This window comes from Sebastes fasciatus, chromosome 23, assembly GCF_043250625.1.
Source record: "Sebastes fasciatus isolate fSebFas1 chromosome 23, fSebFas1.pri, whole genome shotgun sequence".
Taxonomy (NCBI): domain Eukaryota; kingdom Metazoa; phylum Chordata; class Actinopteri; order Perciformes; family Sebastidae; genus Sebastes; species Sebastes fasciatus.
Window position 1 is genome coordinate 20,765,182 of NC_133817.1, and position 20,345 is coordinate 20,785,526.

Consider the following 20,345-nt stretch of genomic DNA (forward strand, 5'->3'; position numbering starts at 1 on the left):
CTCTCTCTCTCTCTCTCTCTCTCTCTCTCTCTCTCTCTCTCTCTCTCTCTTCGCTCTCTCTGTATTGCAGCTCTGTGATTGGCTGACGGTCAGTAGTGATGTAGTAACCCTCCCTTTCTCTCTCTCTTTGTTCTGATCTCGCTCTTCTTCTGTGGTGTTTCTACCTGCTGAGATTTTGGTTGTTATGGTGATTCCACTTTTAGACACAGAAGACGTGTTGAGAGGAGGATCAGACATCTGTATAACATCTGTTTAACAGGGGACACGTTGGTAAGCTTTCTCCAAGTCCACACATGTAGACTGGATGGACAAACTCCCATGACCCCTCCATCAGTGGTGTAAAGGGATGTTTCGCTGTGTCTCGAGCGAGCGACGGTCCACTCAGATACGTTTGAAGCTGAGGAACGGTCCGAGTGTTGGCATGGTGAATACGGGTGGCGGTAGTTTCTCCTGTGATCCGGGGAGCTGGACAGCTGGACTATTGATGCTCGGTACTGTGGAGCCGTGGGGGGGGGGCCTATGATGGGTTAGGGATTTATTTTACTGAACTATTCCTTGTAGCTGCCTCAGTTGGACGGATTCTGAATGTAGGACAAGCTGGACGGGGAATTGGGCAGAACTTCCCGATCCAGGAGTTTATCAACATTCACAGTGACCTTTGACCTCATGTTACCTTACTGTTGGTGGTTCAGACCTTCACTGAGCTTCATGGTGAAGATGAGAGTCTGAACACTCAACATGTTAATGAACTCATTAACATCCGTGAGAGGAAGCAGCAGAAATGTTCTTTTATTCAGTCTCATGAATTATTCATTCAGATCTGCGTTCACATTCAAACTGTTTTTAATTATAAAACAATAAAAACCTGGTGGATTCATTTAAATAATAGAATCCATAATTATACTGGAGCCATGAGAACACACACACACACACATAAACTGTATATATATATTTATAGTGTATACTATATATGAGCTTTTCTGATCAGAAAACACAGAAGAATTAAACCTGAATGTTTGTGTTGTTCTCAGTTTGTCGTCTACAGGAGGTTTCATTTATTTATTTTATTTATTTATTTATGTGTTGTAGGAGGAGGTGTGAGGACAGTAATGTGTGATCACATGACTTTCCATTTATAGTGAAGAGCTGCTGCCATCAGGAGAACAGATATATCAGTATTTATTATGTTTCAACAGAGGAGGAAACTATATATATATACATATATATATATATATGTATATATATATACTGGATCTAACACGGTTGTGACACTATTGTGGTGACAGACAGAAAACTCTAAACCTCTTCTGTGGTAGTTATTGATCGTCTCAGAATAAACTGATCGATTCACTAACAATCAGACGCCTGCTGATGTTTTCAGTCAACATTTATCTACAGTTTGAAATCAGACGATGAAGCTTCTGCAGACACATTTATCCTCAATAATAATTCATTGATTATCATCATTGATTCCTTCTGTTTAAATGATGTCTGCATCAACAATCAGACGTCAGTGTGGGCTCTCATTTCCTCTCTATCCTTCCTTCTTCTGTAAAACATTATATATTTAAGTCTTTATTTACTTTATATATAAAGGTCTTTATTTACTTTATATATGAAAGTCTTTATTTACTTTATATATAAAAGTCTTTATTTACTTTATATATAAAAGTCTTTATTTACTTTATATATAAAAGTTTTTATTTACTTTGTATATGAAAGTCTTTATTTCCTTTATATATAAGTTTTTATTTACTTTATATATGAAAGTCTTTATTTACTTTATATATGAAAGTCTTTATTTACTTTATATATAAAAGTTTTTATTTACTTTATATATGAAAGTCTTTATTTCCTTTATATATAAGTTTTTATTTACTTTATATATGAAAGTCTTTATTTACTTTATATATAAAAGTCTTTATTTACTTTATATACTGTATAAAACTTTTATTTACTTTATATATAAAAGTCTTTATTTACTTTATATATAAAAGTCTTTATTTACTTTGTATATGAAAGTCTTTATTTACTTTATATATAAAAGTTTTATTTACTTTATATATAAAAGTTTTATTTACTTTGTATATAAAAGTCTTTATTTACTTTGTATATAAAAGTCTTTATTTACTTTGTATATAAAAGTCTTTATTTACTTTATATATAAAAGTCTTTATTTACTTTATATATGAAATTCTTCATTTACTTTATATATAAAAGTGTTTATTTACTTTATATATAAAAATCTTTATTTACTTTATATATATATAAAAGTCTTTATTTACTTTATATATGAATGTCTTTATTTACTTTATATATAAAAGTCTTTATTTACTTTATATATGAAATTCTTTATTTACTTTATATATGAAAGTCTTTATTTACTTTATATATATATATATAAAAGTCTTTATTTACTTTGTATATGAAAGTCTCTATTTCCTTTATATATAAATGAAGGAACATTGAGCGAGTTGTTTATGTATTTATTAACTTCATATTTTATAGATTCGATGACACAGAGACAGAGTCTGTTTGATAAAAGCTGTTTATTGGCAGATTCCTACAATCATACAAACAGGCTCCTGTTCAAACAGAAACCTGTGAACTACAACTCCCAGGGTGCATTTCACTAACAGACATCCATTCACAGAGCTTCAGGTTGCGGAGGAACTGGTACAGCAGGGTATTTCTAATTATTCAGTTTTCTTGTTCTAACTGATTCTTTAATGGAAGTTCTGAATGTGACTGAAGTATAAATTCAACCATCACAGTTCATGCTCTAAATACTACCCATGAGCCTCGGCATCTGTGACCATGGAGACGAGGCCCGTCATTGGCACTACATCAAGTGGGTATGATGATGATGAGGATGATGATGATGATGATAACAGCTATTTCCTGTTACTTCTTTCCAAAGCCTAAGCTGTCGGTGGTGGCGCTGCCGGCCGTCTGGTCCCCGACCTGCAGGGAGTCGCCGAGGTTCGCTGTGAGACAGGTGGCGAGGAAACACCGTGGATTTTTCAGTCTGCAGTTGAGACAGGTAAAGATGGACAACACAGGTGAGACAGGTACAGATGGACAACACAGGTGAGACAGGTACAGATGGAGATCACAAGTGAGACAGGTACAGATGGAGATTACAGGTGAGACAGGTACAGGTGAGACAAATACAGATGGACAACACAGGTGAGACAGGTACAGGTGAGACAGGTAAAGATGGACAACACAGGTGAGTCAGGTGCAGGTGAGACAGGTAAAGATGGAGACCACAGGTGAGACAGGTACAGGTGAGACAGGTGAAGATGGAGACCACAGGTGAGACAGGTACAGATAGACAACACAGGTGAGACAGGTACAGGTGAGACAGTTAAAGACGGAGACCACAGGTGATTAAAACTAATGTACGTGAACGTATTGAAGGGCAGCGCGTCCTCCTGGTCTTCTGACGTGACCTCTAACATGTCGTTTCTGAGGACGAAACAACAGAATGAAGTTTGTTAAATCGATGATTTTTCTAATGAAGTTCAGTATCAGGTAACAAAATGACATTTAACAGGTAGAACGTGATGTGTGTAGTTGTGTATCATTGTGTGTGTTGTGTGTATCATTGTGTGTATTGTGACCTTGTGATGTCGTCCATCAGGGGGTTTGACGTGACGTTTCTGAGGAAACAAATCAACTCTTAATGTTTTCTAACAGAATGAAGTTTGTTAAATCAATGATTTTTCCAATGAAGTTCAGTATCAGGTAACAAAATGACATTTAACAGGTAGAACGATGATGTGTGTGTGTCATATTCTCAGTCCGTGTGTAGTTGTGTATCATTGTGTGTGTGTGTGTGTGTGTGTGTGTGTATATATAGTGTGTATTATTGTCACCTTGTGATGTTGTCCTTCGTGTCATTGCCGTGGTGACGAGACTCGAAGCTGAAAACCAAACAGGAGACAGGAAGATTCTTATATATAAGGAAGAGCATTTTGTCAAATTTTTTTTGGCCGCTACCCACATAATCAGTTGTGTTGCTCATCCCACAAATGCATGATCCTTACAAGTTGGACTTCATTGTGAAGGTAAATAAACAGGTTTTCCAACCATGTAAAATACAATTCCAATTAGCATTGTAACAACAGAGAAATAATCCACCAAACACAAGTTTCAGAACTTTTTTTTCCCAATTTATATTAATAATCAGATATGAGTCTGTGGTCTCTCACCTGGTGGAGTTTCCCTCTGTGATGTTCATCAGCTGAGATCTGTCAGTGTTCACATCATCACCTCTATAGACAGGAAACATTTTCAACATCATCATCATCATCACGGCTCACATTTACTTCATTATCTCTATTAACCTTTCTCTACTTTGATCTTCTGAGCAGATGTTAATATTTAAATCATCTCACCTGTTGAGTGAAGGAGGAAAAGGAGCAGCAGAGACCATCATCATCACCATCACCACCATCAGAGGGAGACTGGCAGACTGAACAGCCTTCATCATGTGATCCAGTCAGAGTGGAGGACACTCGTCCTCTGACTCTATTTATACCGTCAGTCAGTCTGAAGGTTGGACTTAAAAAAGCTGGTAGTGTCTCAAACACCCGTGTATAAAAACATGAAGTGTTGACATGTAAATGAAGTCAGAGGTCAGAGGTCAGGGTTCCCTTCAGCAGATGTGAGGTCAGATTGATTGATGATCAGCTGAAGGTCTCTGTGTCTGCAGGATGAAGGACGTCTCAATATTTACTCTTCACTTCATCACTGCTGCTGTCGGCAGCTTCCTGAGAACCAGCGTACCGCGATGATGGCATCATGACATCAGCACACACCTGTTGTCGGCAGCTTCATGAGAACCAGCTAACCTCTGGACTGAAAACCTGATGATGTCATTATTTTATTAACAAAGCTCAGGTGTGATGAATGTTGCTGACAGCAGGAAGAAGCTGCTGATATCTGAAGCTGTCTGCTTGTGTGTTTTCATGTTATTAGTTGTTTATATTCTAATTGTATACATCTATCTATCTATCTATCTATCTATCTATCTATCTATCTATCTATCTATCTATCTATCTACCTACCTATCTATCTATCTATCTATCTATCTATCTACCTACCTACCTACCTACCTATCTATCTATCTATCTATCTATCTATCTATCTATCTATCTATCTATCTATCTACCTACCTACCTATCTATCTATCTATCTATCTATCTATCTATCTATCTATCTATCTATCTATCTACCTATCCACCTATCTATCTATCTATCTATCTATCTATCTATCTATCTATCTATCTATCTATCTATCTATCTATCTATCTATCTTGAATTTACATCTTTACCTCCCTGTGTTTCTGTGTTTTTATCATTTTATTCCATCACATTGTTTCCTCTCCCTCATATTTATTTATTCATTTGTTTGTTTGTTTATTTATTAATTAATTAATTAATTAATTAATTAATTATTTGTTTGTGTTTATTCCTTTATTTATTGATGTATTTGTTGTATTAATTATTTGTTTATTTATTAATTTGTTTATTCCTATATATATTTATATATTTATTTATTTTGGTTTATTTATTATTTATTTGTTTATTTATCTATGTATTTACTTACTTGCTTACTCAGATATTTACTTATTTATTTATGCATTAATTCATTAATTAATGAGTTAGTGTTGGCCGGTGCAGTGTGTTCTCCCGTCCACCAGAGGGCTCCAGAGGCGTCTCCCCCTCCTACAGGCACCAGCTCCACGGTAGTCCCGCTAGACCGCAGCAGCACTAGACGGTGTCTCTGGTTCCATGATGTGATGGAGGACCGGAGGATGGACGGTGGAGGTCGCGGAGCTGTGATCCGGTCGTGATGAACCCTTTTGACGGCTCCGGTTCTCCCCGCCATGAGGAGGTGGACGGCGGTGGAAGCCGGTGCCCGTGGACCCGCTTCTCCTCCTGGCTGGAGTGCGTCTGTGTCGTTACCTTCGACCTGGAGCTCGGTCAGGCCATCGAGGTACGGAGCAACGGTAGCTTAGCAACGTTAGCATGGGTAGCATCATTCAGCTGAAGCACTAGAGCCTGACACTGCTCTATTGTCATGGTGACAGATGCACCAGACTCCGTTCACAAACCGACTGTTTTTTGTTGTTGCTCTCCTCGGCTAATGCAGATTCTCATAAATAATTATTTACATCTTGAGGAACTGATGAGGATCTACTGTTGAGTTCGGCATGCATCTCGTCCACCAGACAACATTTATAAATTAGATAATTATTAATAAACTCTCAATATGTCCTGCAGCCACTGATCAGATTATTGTGAGAATTAAAAGGGGAATCGTTAAACAAAAAGTTGAGATTTTGTCAAAAGGACTGGTTTTGAATTGGTGATCTGTAAGCCGAAGTGAACATTATCCTCAGGATTTGTTAACGCTGGTATGAAGTGACATTTTAACCTCAACCCTAACTGGACAGGAGGCACATAGGTGTTAAATTTGCAGAATTATAAATGGAATCTGGTGCGAGTCTGTTCTTTCCGCTGGTGATAGCTGGCATGTAAAGCTGTCAGGTTGCTTGTATCATATTAGTTATTTAAAGGGACTGTTTGTAAGAATCAGAAATTGTTGTTAACTGCGACACCTGTGGCCGTTAAGTCAACGAAAGTCAGCGTCTGGCTCGTGCTTGTGCTCGCTCTACATAGAAATGAACGAGCATCACTCAAAACAGTGAGGCGACACACTTCAGCTAAAACCACAATATCACTCTTTATTTCACCTGCTTTGGCAGTAATGTTAGCTGATCAGACGAGGAAGAGAAACGTTATCGTCTCTGACTGCGCCCGGAGGAAGACACCGGCACCCGGTCGGACACGATAACCTTTCTCCCTGCGGAGCTTCACAAGACACGGGAAACCTCTGTTGGTCTGGAGGAGCAGCAGCAGTTATTTCTGCACAAACGTCCACTGTACATTCACTAGATATTCTCAGAGCTAAACTAACTCTTCTGCAGTGTGGAGTGTGCGCGCATACACGTGTAGAGGTGGAGCGAGACAGCGAGAACGCGCGCAATGTGTGAGTGAAGGCAAGCAGGCAGCGGAGCAGAGACTCCGGCCACACGTGAGCGCGCATGGGATCCCGACCCGGTAGATTTATACACTTAAAAAGTTACAAACAGTCCCTTTAACAAAGCTCAGTGACTTTATTCCCCCAGATCCCGCGGTTACTCATTGTGTTGGTGCCACTCGTACCAGACTCTATTTGAAAAACTGACAATTCTTAAAATTTGCTTTTCATTTTGGGAGATTCACCCTTCTTAAAATGATTCATTAGATAGAAATAATGATGAGAGTCTGCTGTTGAATTCGGTACATTACATGTGTCACATATGTATCCAACATTTGTGAATTTTAACTTAATTTAAAAAAAAAAAACATCCTGCTGTTAAATCAATCAGATGATTGTTGGAATAAAAGAGGGATCGCGTTTTTTAGTTTAGATTTTCTGGGAAGAGCAGCTGTTGAAATGAAGATTTGTTGAACATCATATTATATTTTGAGGAGTTGTGACATTTAACAGTCTGGTGACAGGCAGCGATACACTGAATCAGTAGATTTCTGAATGAAGTTTGGTGTGAGTTGATTCTTTCTGTTTTTGGTGTTTTCAGCTGGTGTATCCCCAGGACGTGAAACTCACTGAGAAGGAGGTAATTTTTGATTTAACATATTTGTGTATGTATCTGTTGGTTCTATATGTATCTATATGTTCTATATGTATTTATAAACAGTATATACAGTATATATATATATATATATATATATGTAGTTATTGATCCTAATTGTTTGTGATTTGTCGTCAGAAAACCAGCATCTGCTACCTGGCCTTCCCTGACTCGTACTCGGGTAAGTCCAGCGGTCAGATAACACTGTATGGTGCTGTGTGTGACTCAGAGGTTAAAGGTCACATATGTTACTCAATTTCCCAGGATGCCTTGGGGACACTGTGTTCAGCTTCAGGTTACGTCAGTCCGTGGGTCGCAGAGTTTCGAGGTTCAGAGAAGACGTTTACAACAGAGACGCCCCCGCCACCCTTCAGGTGAGACACCCTGTGACACTTTAATGGATCGTTAGACGTCTCAGTCTGAAACGATTGATCATCTGATTGATCATCTGATTGATCATTTTACTGATAATTTGTGATCACAGCTCTCACAGTCAGGTGCCTGTCAGCAAATCAAAAAGCAGTTAGTATAAGTATATAATAATACATGCTGATAAACACTTAACATTTATTAACATTCATAAACATTTATAAACCTATATAAACACTAAACATTCATAAACATGTAAAAACATTTATAAACACTAACATTTATAAATATTCATAAACATTTATAAACCCTCATAAACACTAAACATTTATAAACACTTAACATTTATAAACATTTAAAACCCTTATAAAGACTAAAAATGAATAAACATTTATAAACCATTATAAATACTAAACATTCATAAACATTTACAAACATTTATAAACATTAAACATTTTTAAACATTTATGAAAATGTATAAGTTATAATCATTTATAAACACTAAATATTCATAAACAATTATAAACCCTAAACATTCATAAACATTTAGGAACACTAAACATTTTAAATATGTATAACTTACGGACATTTAGAAACCATTATAAACACTAAATATTCAGAAACATTTAGAAACATTTAGAAATATGTATAACTTAAACAATTATGAACACTTATAAACACTTATGAACATTCATAAATATTTATAAATTGTAAACATTTACGGTTTGTCTCTTATTGTCTCCACAGACTGAAGTGTCCCATTTCTTTGGTTACGTCTATTTCAGACAAGTGAAGGACGTTTCTGTGAAGAGAGGATACTTCCAGAAGGTCAGAGTCACCCGTTCACACCTGTTCAAACCTGTTCACACCTGTTCACACCTGTTCACACCTGTTCATACCTGTTCATACCTGGTTAACCTGGTTACCTGGTTGACTGACAGCAGTGACTCTGTGTGTTTCAGTCTCTGGTGTTGGTATCCAGGTTACCATACACTCACCTGTTCCACTCGCTGCTGCAGATCGTTGCTCCCGAATTCTTTGAGAAACAGGCGCCCTGTCTGGAAGCAGGTGATGATGTCATGCTTACTTTTATAACCTTGGACCAATCAGAACAACGGTAATCATGACATCACTCGTGTTTCTCTCGTCCTTCCTCACAGTGTGTAACGAGATCGACCAATGGCCTTCACCTGTACCTGGACTGACCCTCAACCTGCCTGTGATGGGCGTGGTCTTACAGGTGAGGGGCATGGCTTTACCTATTAAGGCGGGTGTTGTGTTATTTGTGAGGAAGGGGCGGGGTCATACAGGTGATGGGTGGGGTCATACAGGTGAGGGGCGTGGAGTTATAGGTGAGGAAGGGTCATACAGGTGATGGGTGGGGACATACAGGTGAGGGGCGTGGTCTTATAGGTGAGGAAGGGGTGGTGTTATACAGGTGAGGGGCGTGGTCTTACATATGATGGGGCGTGGTGTCATGTGTGAGGAAGGGGCGAGGTCATACAGGTGAGGCCCCCTAACTAATAATAATATGGTATAATCTAATAATATGATAGGGCCAAGATAAAAAGTGTATTCTTCAGCAGTTTGTAAACTCTGTAGTTGTATCTTTCTATCTTCCACTGAAGTTACTTTTCTATTTGAAGTTGTTATTATTATTATTATTATTTAGTTCATTATTAATAGTTCATTCTATTTGAAGTTGACTGTTTGTTGTTTTCATGAATCTGTTTTTATTCTTATTATTTTTCAGGTCCGGATTCCTTCAAAAACAGACAAACCAGGAAGTCCAGTCAGACAGACTGCTAAAGAGGTCTGGAAGAGAGAGGGACCCTTTATTAACAACACAAAGTGGGAATGATCAATGAAGTTTGATTTGTTTGAATTCCTCAGAACCTCCTGCCGGCTCCGACTCTGCTGCCCACCATCCACGAGCTGGACCTCTTCAAGTATTACTATTATTATTATTATTATAAGCGAGCAGCCTGGCTGCGTTACGCATGGAGTTGCAGCCGGGGGGCGCCACCGGGGGGAACGTTATTATTGATCAGTAATCTATAATTAAACATTCACATATTCTCCTTTCTGTCAGTTTAATATGACCTTTGACCTCTCTCAGGTGTTTTCAGTCGGTCCTGATCCACATGCAGATGCTCTGGGAGCTCATGTTGCTCGGGGAACCAGTGGTCGTCATGGCGCCGTCTCCCACGGTCTCCTCGGAAACCGTGCTGGCTCTGGTTAGGTAACGCCTACTTCACACTACGAGGCTTTCACTGTTCACACCACGCTATCGGTTAGGTGTACCTGACCAGCCAATCAGAAAGCAGTGTTTGTGAACTAGCTATAGCTGAACAGCCAATCAGAAAGCAGTGTAGTGTGACCTAGCTATAACTGACCAGCCAATAAGAAAGCAGTGTAGTGTGACCTAGCTATAACTGACCAGCCAATCAGAAAGCAGCATTTGTGTTGTTGCCATGGTAACAGTGTGTCCTCTCCCAGCTCCATCAGTCCTCTGAAGTTCTGCTGTGACTTCCGTCCATATTTCACCATCCACGACAGCGAGTTCAGAGAGTACACCACCAGGACCCAGGCCCCGTCAGTACCTCTACCTGTCTCACCTGTACCTGTCTGTCTCACCTGTAGCTGTACCTGTCTCACCTGTCCCTGTACCTGTCTCACCTGTACCTGTCTGTCTCACCTGTAGCTGTACCTGTCTCACCTATCCCTGTACCTGTCTCACCTGTACCTGTACCTGTCTCTGTCTCACCTGTCTGTGAACCTGTCTCACCTGTCTTGTGTACCTGTTTCTGTCTCACCTGTCTCTTTTTCACCTGCATGTGTACCTGTCTCACCTGTCCCTATCTCACCTGCCTCTGTCTCACCTGTCTGCCCCTGTCTCACCTGTCTGTGTAACTGTCTCACCTCTCCTTGTCTCACCTGTCTGTGTACCTGTCTCACCTGTCCTTGTCTCACCTGTCTCACCTGTCTCACCTGTCTCACCTGTCTCACCTGTCTCACCTGTCTCACCTGTCTGTGTACCTGTCTCTGTCTCACCTGTCTCTGTTTCACCTGTCCAGGCCTAACGTGGTTCTGGGAGTCACCAATCCGTTCTTCATCAAGACTTTTCAGAACTGGCCTCACATCGTCCGGCTGGGAGAAACCAAGATGGCGGGTAGACCAAGATCACTTTGCTTCTTCTTCTTCTTTTTCTTCTTCTTTTTCTTCTTCTTCTTCTTCTTATTTTCTTTTTATTTAATCCTTTATTTTTCTTCTTCTTTCTTCTTCTCTTCTTCTTCTCTTCTTCTTCTTCTTCTTCTTCTTCTCTTTTTATTTAAGCCTTTCTTTTTCTTGGTTGTTTTAAATTCACATGAATCCAAATTGAATCAATCAAAACATATTTAGTTTTATAAATGATCTAGTTTTTTATTAATTATTAATATCATTGTTATTATTATTACTGTTAATAATAATCTGATCTCTCTGTCAGGTGATTTACCGAAACAGGTGAAGGTGAAGAAACTGTCCAAACTGAAGACGCTGGACACTAAACCAGGTAACACCTGAGTCTTTATTCACCTGTGTTCATATCATTAGTAGTATTAATACTAATACTACTAATGATATTATTATTATTATTATTAATAGTAATAGTAATATTAATACATGTTGACTTCCTGTCTGCAGGTATCTACACGGCGTTCAGGACGTTTCTCCACAAAGACAAGATTCTGATTAAAAGACTGTTGAAGGTGAAAACATGGACGATGTGTATTGATCAGTCAGGATTTATTGATCGGTCATTGTTTATTGATCAGTCAGGATTTATTGATCTGAAGACGATTGATGCTGAAACATTGGCGTCTGTGTGTCTTCAGGGGATTCAGAGGAAGAGACCGCCGGAGGTTCAGAGCGCCATCTTGAGGCGACACTTGTTAGAACTCACCCAGAGCTTCATCATCCCGCTGGTGAGCAAACAGCCAATCACATCGCTGCAACGTCTCCACCCGACACCGCACTTCCTGTCCTCCGTTTGACCTCTCTATAGACACACTTCTGTTGGTTTCACTTTATTAGTTCATTAATTAATGGTAATTTAATTCAGAGTTAATTAAACGTGACAACAGAAAGGCCTGTTCACACATGAGTCACAGTGTGAGAGATATGAGCTGCGATGATTAATCAATTAGTTGATCGAAAGAAAATGAATAGGCAAAGCAGAATAATCAATATTGAAAATATCTCTTGCTGTTCTCTGGGAGTGTTTGATAAATACACATGAAGCATTAAAGTTAAACTCATCTGTGCAGGAAGAGTAGAAGAAGCTGATTTCATCAACATAGGAGTAGAAACAGGAAAAGCTTTGACTTTCAAAATAAAGTTCCTGAAGGTTGTTATTATTATAAAACACCTAAAATACAAACAAACATCTGACTTGAAGCATTAAAGTTAAACTCATCTGTGCAGGAAGAGAAGACGAAGCAGGTTTCATCAACATATGAGTAGAAACAGGAAACTGTTTGACTTTCAAAATTAAAGTTCCTGAATTATTAAATCCAGTTTGTCCAATCAGAAAGCAGAAAACTGTGTATCGAGTTTAAACCCTGTGTCTTGTCTGTCAGGAGCGGTACATGGCGAGCCTGATGCCTCTGCAGAGATCAGTGACACCGTGGAAGGTAAACAGGAAGTGGATCATCGATGATGACCTCACAGTGACGACCTCACAGTGATGTCATCAGTGTGTTGATGTGTTTGTGTGTTCAGACTCCTCCTCAGATTCGACCCTTCAGTCAGGACGAGTTCATATCCACTCTGGACCACACCGGGCCTCAGCTCACCTCGGTGCTCAAAGGTGATTGGATGGGACTGTACAGGTGAGTCACTCAGGTGTCCTCTGGGTGTATACGAGAAGAAAGTCACCTTGTGTCTTTAGTTGGTTTTATATTCTTTAGTCTTTTCTGTCTTCTTCATGTTCACCTTTTAGATGCCCATCTTCATAACTTTGAGAATAAAGTTGTAACTTTTGTTTAATTTTGAAAATATAGTCGTAATGTTGACAATGAAGTCGTAACGTTGACAATAAAGTCGGAACTTTGAGAATAGTTTTTACATTCACCTTGTTTGATCTTGTAACAGGAAGTTCTTCAGGTGTCCGAACTTTGACGGATGGTATCGTCATCGACACAAAGAGATGACACAGAAACTGGAGAGTCTTCACCTGGAGGTCATCAGTGACGCCGTGAGTTTACTTCAGCAACACACATCTGTTATACTACTGTAAACATCTGGATCTCTGGCAACATCTGTTAGACTACTGTAAACATCTGGATCTCTGGCAACATCTGTTAGACTACTGTTAATATCTGGATCACTGTAAACATCTGTTAGACTACTGTAAACATCTGGATCACTGTAAACATCTGTTGGACTACTGTAAACAGCTGGATCACTGGCAACATCTGTTAGACTACTGGCAACATCTGGATCACTGTAAACATCTGTTAGACAACTGGCAACATCTGGATCACTGGCAACATCTGTTAGACTACTGTAAACAGCTGGATGACTGTAAACATATGTTAGATTACTGGCAACATCTGGATCACTGTCAACAACTGTTAGACTACTCTCAACATCTGGATCACTGGCAACATATGTAAAACTAGTACTACCGTAAACATCTGGATCACTGGCAACATCTGTTAGACTACCTTAAACATCTGGATCACTGGCAACATCTGTTAGACTACTGTCAACATCTGGATCACTGTAAACATCTGTTAGACTACTGTCAACATCTGGATCACTGTAAACATCTGTTAGACTACTGTCAACATCTGTCAGATTGTAAACATCTGTTACACTACTGTAAACATCCGGATCACTGTAAACATGTTAGCCTACTGTCAACATCTGTCAGGATGTCAACATCTGTCAGGATGTCAACATGTGGACCTTCTAACCCTGAGTTCTGCCTCTCAGGACCTGATGAGTTGGACTAAAGACAAGTCTGAGGTTGAAATCGTCGACTTGATTCTGAAGCTCAGAGAGAAACTGGTGAGAATCACTAACTCAATATACTACATTATATTACTATATCAATCTACTACTACTACTACTATTATATTATTATATCTATAGTACTGCATTATAGTACTATCTACTACTACTAATACTACTATATCTATAGTACTACATTATAGTACTATACTGTATATATCTATGAGGACGTGTTTTACATGTGTGGTAAACAGGAAGTGTGTTTTTGACTGCTGCTGTTTTTCAGATTAAAGCTCGCCGGCAGCAGCTGCAGGTGAAGGACGGCGTTTTAGAGAAACTAGACGCTTTTATCAACGGCATCATCAGCTCGCTGCCCGGAGACCTGCGGACGCTGCTCAGTACACGTTGAGTACAGAGTACATGCTGAGTACACAGAGTACACGCTGAGTACACACAGAGCACACACAGAGTACCTACTGAGTACACGTTGAGTGCACGCAGAGTACACGTTGGTACACACAGAGTACACACAGAGTACATATTGAGTACACGTTAGTACACGCTGACATCTTTCCTGTGTTCCTAACGGAGAATAAAGTGTTTCAGGTTGAACGTGTTGTTGTGATCAAACATTTCACGTGAATCTGAACACATGTTTTTTAATCAGACTGACCTCAGTGATGAATGAATGACTCACACTAATAATAAGAATAATGTGTTATTTGCCTTTTTCCTCAAAACAGTAAATATGTAGTTTTGATTTGAAAAGTAAAACCTGAATCATGTTCATATTTTGTCTACTTTGTTGTATATTCTATTGTCTCTGGTGCTTATTGATCAATATATTGATCTGAAAGATGTATTTTATGTTCTTATGAAACCGCTCAGCTGAGCCAGTACGTCATTAAATATCTGCTTTTATTTTTGTGGATTTATACGAAAAGTGTGGCGACGTTATGAAAAACAGTCGCAGTGTTATGATGAAAGATGTTATCAAAACTCAAAATGTTCATTTTATGAAGTAAAAAGTCAAAATGTTTTGACTATAAAACTGAAACTTTAGAACTTCAGAATGAACCAAACTGAGTTTGTGAAGCAGCAAAAATACTTTAATTTCAACAAAATATCAGTGATTAAGAACTGCATCAACCAAAGTTATCTTTAAATGTTTCCTCTCAGTTAAATATATTCATATATACACACAGTTCAGATAGAAACCAGACTCCATTCACTTTTCTATAAATTTTAAACATCTGTTAAATTATCTCTTGTTGCTCCACCAGGTGTTGTTTCTTCTTCAGGTGTTTTATCTCCTGTTGCTCTACCAAGCTGGTGTTTCACCTCTTGTTGGTGTTTCTTCTTCAGGTGTTTTATCTCTTGCCGGTCCACCAGGTGGCGCCCTGCAGCCTCGTGACGCTATGTTTCTCCTGCGGGCTGAAGTGCAGGATAGTCAGGATGGCGCCGAGCGTCTGCTGCCTCTCGCTGGCGTCCTGTAGCGTCAGGAACTTGTAGATGACGTTCTTCAGGTACTCCATGTTGGCGCCCTCTCTGCCCTGATCTCTGATCAATTTGTCGAGTTGTCCTCGCAGCTCGGATGCCTCCTCGTCGTGGCGCTCTCCGTTAGCGACGAGCCTGGCCTGCAGCTGGTGGATGTCCTCCTCCAGTCGGTGTTTCTGCCGCCGCAGGCCGCCCGCCTCCACCTCCTTCCTGGCCAGCTGCTCGGCGTACAGCAGCAGCGTGGGCTCGTTGGGCGCCGCCCGCCGCAGGGCCTGGCTGATAATTTCGCCCTCGCTCTCCGGGCCGGACTCGTGCTTGTCGTCGGCTATCTTGTTGGCGTCGTTGTTGTAGGTTGGCGCGGCGGCCCGCAGCCTCTCCAATTCCTGGTCCTTCTCGTTCAGCAGCGCCATGGTCCTCTCTCTCTGTTTGTGCAGCTCCGCCTCCAGTCGCACTATGTCGTCGCGGTGCAGCGCCTCCACCCGCTCCACTTCCTGTTTGTGAGAGTGCTGCAGCGCCACAGTGTGCTGCTGCCGGTCCTCCAGCTCGCGGCGTTGTTTCGTCTCGGCCTCGTCGCTCTGGATCCGCAGGTTGATGTACTTCTCCTTCAGCTCCGCCAGCTGGTCCCGGACCTCCTCCAGCTCCTTCGCCTGGCAGCCATCTTTGGCGTTCTTGTTCTTCAGCACCACCTGCGCTCGCAGCTTGTAGCGCTCAAACTCGTCCTTGAGCTGCCGCAGCTCCTGCTGGTAGAACGCCGAGGCTTTGTCTCCGCCCGGCTCCGCCTGGGTCTCCGCCAGGTTCTGGATGTTCTGGTCCGTGTTCCTCTGAGTCGCCAGCAGCAGCAGCTTCTTCACCTTCTCCAGCTTCGCCTTCAGCAAGCCGACGTCCAGTTGCGACTCGTCCACGCCGAGGTCAGAGGTCATCCTGCTGGAGGCGGCGATGGCGAGCGTTTTGTTCTCGGTGTCCAGCTGCATGATGCGGTCTCTGAGTCTCTGAGCTGTCTGCTGGTCTCTCTGCCTCGACTTCTCACAGGAACCCAGCAGCTCCGACAGTTCAGAGACTCTCTGCTCCAGACCCGCTACCCTCGCCTCCGCGGACTGAGCGCGCTCACGAGCTCGATCCTCCGCATCGCTGGCCTGAGAATAAACAAACACAGTCAGGTTTAGTTGGTTAGGGTCTCAGGTTTATCTACCTGGTCTCGATGTGGATCTGTTTTAGTTAGTTTAGACCTGGTTATAGCTGGTCAGGGTCTTAGTTTTACCTTCCTGGTCTCGATGTGGATCTGCTGCTGGAAGTGGTTTTTCAGCTCCGTCTGCTCTCGCTGCAGTTCGTCCACTCTGGGATCCGGTTTCTTCTGGTCTTCCTCGGCGGTCTGCAGCCTCCTCCTCAGCTCGTCTCTCTCCTCCCTCACCTGGTTCAGGTGAGCCTGAGACTCCGCCCCCCGGTCCACGGCCTGTGATGTCACGAGGAGCGTGGCGTTGGCGTCCTGCAGACGGAGCTCTGCGTCCTGTCGCAGGTCTCTCTCCTGCTGCAGGATCCTCTGCAGCTCCCTCAGCTGCTGGACGTGGTCTCCCTGCTCCTGCTCCCTCTCGTGCTGCTGCGTAATGACGCGAGCGCGGCTCTCAGCCAGCTGCTGCTGTAGGGCGCGTAGCTCCGTGTCCTGCTGCGTCGTCACGGCAACCAGACGGTCCTGTAGTTCCTCCACCTCCTGTTTCAGCTGACGCTTGTCGGCCTGGAAACTCGCCTCCATCCGAGACTTCTCGTGCGTCACTGTGGCGAGGGCGCTGGTGAGGGTGCTCAGTTGGTTCTTCAGCTGGGCGAGTCGACGGTCCGCCTCCGTACTGGGAGGGGGCGTGGCCTGCTGCTCCACCCCCACGCCGCTGCTCTCAGCGTCCGGGTCGGACCTCAGGGTCTGCAGGAAGAACACTCATCATGTTGAACTGCTGCAAGCAGTACGACTTCGTACGACTTCGTACGACTTCGACTTTGTAAAATAAAGAATAAACACGTTGAACTGTTAAAAACGTACCACTGAGCTGGACTTTAGTCCTGGTTCTCCCTGGTCCTCCTCACTCTGGTCCCCTCTGGTGGTCTCACTGGACGTGTCCACAGACGCCGCCGTGTCCAGGCTGTCCTCACTGTGCAGCGAGCAGCCGTCCTCTGGGAGGTCCGAGTTAGTGGTAGCGTCCTGACCCTGCCGGTTCAGGTCCACCTCCTGGGTCACCGTCAAGACCTTCAGACTGGCCTCCAGAGCCTCCTTCTCCTTCAGGAGACTCTTATAGGCCCGGACCACGTCCTTGAAGCGGGTCTGGTACTGGATAAGCTGCTTCTTCTGGGACTCGATGGTGTCCAGCAGCTCCTTCTTGCCAGACCCGGTCCCAAAACTCATCCCAAACTTCTCCATGACTCCGAAGGTCTGCCCGGGTCAGATCACACTGCTATAGAAATATAAATATTGATATATATATAATATATATATATTATATATATATTATATATATATATTATATATATATATATATATATATATATATTTATATATATATATATATATATTTTATATATATATTTTATATATATTTTATATATATATATATATATTTTATATATATATATATATATATATATTATATATATTTATATATATATATATATTTTATATATATATATATATTTTATATATATATATATATATATATATATAATATATATATATATATAATATATATATATATTATATATATATATTATATATATTATATATATAATATATATATATATATTATATATATAATATATATATATATATAATATATATATATATATTAAATATATATATATATATATATATATAAAATATATAAAATATATATATATATATATATATATATATATATTAATCAATTAGTGGATTGACAGGAAATTAATGTGAATCTATTTTGATGGTTGAAGATATTTTTCGTGTAAAAGATGTAATAATATTTTTATTATTATTATTATTATTATTATTATTAATAATAAAAATAATAATATTGTCATTATTAATGTTAATAATGATAATGTTAATAATAATGATGATAATAATAATGTTAGTATTATCATTAATAATAATGATAATGTTAATATGATGACAATAATGTTATTATTAATAATGATAATGTTAATACTAATAATTATAAAAATGTTATCATAATGTTATTATTATCATTATTATTATTAATAATTATATTAATATGATAATATTAATGTTAATAACGATCATGTTAATAATAATTGTATTATTAATAATAATAATAATGATGATGATAATAATGATAATAATAATAATGTTAATAATAATGACAATAATAATGTTATTATTAATAATAATATTATTAATAATAATAATAATAATAATGATGATAATAATGTTAATAATAATGATAATAATAACAATAATGATAATAATGTTAATAATAATGATGATAACTATAATAATATGTCACTAACATTAAAGCTGTCAGATAAATGTAGAAGTACTAAAGTACAGTACAAGTACCTTAAATGTGTATTTGAGTACAGCAGTTGAGTAAATGTACTCCGTTACTTTCTACTACTATGTATATATGTATATATGTGCCGGTGAACGAGCAGAAACACGTTAATGAAGTTTTAACCGGAGGAGACTGACCACAACATCTACCGTCCATCACAAACACCGACATTAATGTCCGCTTTTCTGCGGTTCTCACCTGATGAGCCGCCACCGGTAGAACCAGACACGAACCGCCGGTTTGCCGAGCTGGAATCAAACCGATAACGATCCTGAGTTCATCAGAAAACGGTGAATTTCATCAGAAAACGGTGAATATTATTAATATAAACTCAGAGTTTAATCTGAGGAGACTGTCAGCCAGCAGCCGCCATGTTGGTCTGAACCGGAACTGGAGGAGGAGGGGGCGGGACTCTGATGCTGCGTTCAGGGCAGTCAGGAAAAACACAGAGGTGTGTTTGTTCTATTTTAAAGGTTCTCTATATAATATATATAATAAGATAAGATAAGATAAGGTAGAACTTTATTAATCCCGAAGGAAATTATTGTGCCAGAGATTGCTCAAAAATACAACAAAATTACAACAAGTTCAAGTGTATAAAATTAAAAAGTACTATTTCTAGCACCAGTGCCTAATAACAATTAAGTAAGATACATTTAGTAAAATGAGTAAATAAGATAAGATAAGTAAAATAAAAAAGGTAAAGTAAGCTAACAAACAGAAAAATAAGTAATATTGCACACAATGAACAGTGATATTGCACATGAGAATGTAAAAAGTAGTATTGCACATGATATTGATATTATATTTGTACTCAGTGTCCGGTGTGTATATATATGATATATGATACAGAGCATTAACGAAGTCTCTCTCTGTTGTAATCAGAGATTCTCTGTGCATGTTAGTGCACGTGAGCATGCTCCACTGGCGAGCTCATGGCCGCTGCTCTGCACTGCTCTCATACACGGTTACAGCTGATAACACCGTCCAGACCTACGCCGTCGTTGTGGAAGTGTATTGCCCACTCTCCGCCCCCCGCCCCCCCCCCCCCCCCAGGTTAGCTCTGTTAGCTCTGTTGATGTTTTCACTGTTAGCGCTGTTAGCTGCTAGCCGTTGGCTCACCTGTCGCCATGTTGAGAGCCGTGTAGAGGCAATAGAAATGCTCCGAAGTTCAATTAATGTCAGTTTATTTTCTTCCTTTTTAAACTTTACTGTCACATTTTTTAATACAATACCCAAAAAA

General features: G+C 40.0%; 2 protein-coding genes across 4 annotated transcripts; one reads left to right on the forward strand and one right to left on the reverse strand.

The window, feature by feature from the left end:
* The first annotated feature begins 5,655 nt into the window (after window positions 1-5,655).
* Window positions 5,656-14,864, forward strand: dennd6b (DENN/MADD domain containing 6B). Of its 2 annotated transcripts, XM_074624978.1 has the most exons (20): window positions 5,656-6,007; window positions 7,656-7,694; window positions 7,848-7,890; window positions 7,974-8,083; window positions 8,826-8,906; window positions 9,041-9,146; window positions 9,239-9,318; window positions 9,832-9,891; window positions 9,972-10,027; window positions 10,198-10,320; window positions 10,578-10,673; window positions 11,156-11,250; window positions 11,566-11,631; window positions 11,763-11,827; window positions 11,954-12,043; window positions 12,698-12,751; window positions 12,840-12,949; window positions 13,212-13,314; window positions 14,058-14,132; window positions 14,362-14,864. In XM_074624978.1, the coding sequence occupies exons 1-20, from the start codon at window positions 5,864-5,866 to the stop codon at window positions 14,482-14,484; spliced, it is 1,719 nt and encodes a 572-aa protein (XP_074481079.1). In that variant the 5' UTR covers window positions 5,656-5,863; the 3' UTR covers window positions 14,485-14,864. The 2 variants fall into 2 exon arrangements, with proteins under 2 accessions (XP_074481079.1, XP_074481080.1); XM_074624979.1 differs by lacking the exon at window positions 8,826-8,906.
* A 298-nt stretch (window positions 14,865-15,162) lies between these two features.
* Window positions 15,163-19,502, reverse strand: gcc1 (GRIP and coiled-coil domain containing 1). Of its 2 annotated transcripts, none has more exons than XM_074624977.1 (4): window positions 19,301-19,502; window positions 17,599-18,004; window positions 16,831-17,481; window positions 15,163-16,705 (listed from the first exon to the last, which is right to left on the reverse strand). In XM_074624977.1, the coding sequence occupies exons 2-4, from the start codon at window positions 17,971-17,973 to the stop codon at window positions 15,446-15,448; spliced, it is 2,286 nt and encodes a 761-aa protein (XP_074481078.1). In that variant the 5' UTR covers window positions 17,974-18,004; window positions 19,301-19,502; the 3' UTR covers window positions 15,163-15,445. The 2 variants fall into 2 exon arrangements, with proteins under 2 accessions (XP_074481078.1, XP_074481077.1); XM_074624976.1 differs by having other exon boundaries at window positions 17,599-18,007; window positions 19,301-19,501.
* Window positions 19,503-20,345: the final 843 nt, after the last annotated feature.

What these genes read in the sequence shown, in the direction of transcription:
- gcc1 (XM_074624977.1), bottom strand. Translation starts at nt 17,973, where the DNA reads ATGGAGAAGTTTGGGATGAGTTTTGGGACCGGGTCTGGCAAGAAGGAG. An exon ending in GACTAAAGTCCAGCTCAGTG is followed by an intron (nt 17,482 to 17,598) that starts GTACGTTTTTAA and finishes TTCTTCCTGCAG; the next exon opens with ACCCTGAGGTCCGACCCGGA. An exon ending in TCCACATCGAGACCAGGAAG is followed by an intron (nt 16,706 to 16,830) that starts GTAAAACTAAGA and finishes GTTTATTCTCAG; the next exon opens with GCCAGCGATGCGGAGGATCG.
- dennd6b (XM_074624978.1), top strand. Translation starts at nt 5,864, where the DNA reads ATGAACCCTTTTGACGGCTCCGGTTCTCCCCGCCATGAGGAGGTGGAC. An exon ending in TCAGACAGACTGCTAAAGAG is followed by an intron (nt 9,892 to 9,971) that starts GTCTGGAAGAGA and finishes TGAATTCCTCAG; the next exon opens with AACCTCCTGCCGGCTCCGAC. An exon ending in ACCGTGCTGGCTCTGGTTAG is followed by an intron (nt 10,321 to 10,577) that starts GTAACGCCTACT and finishes GTCCTCTCCCAG; the next exon opens with CTCCATCAGTCCTCTGAAGT.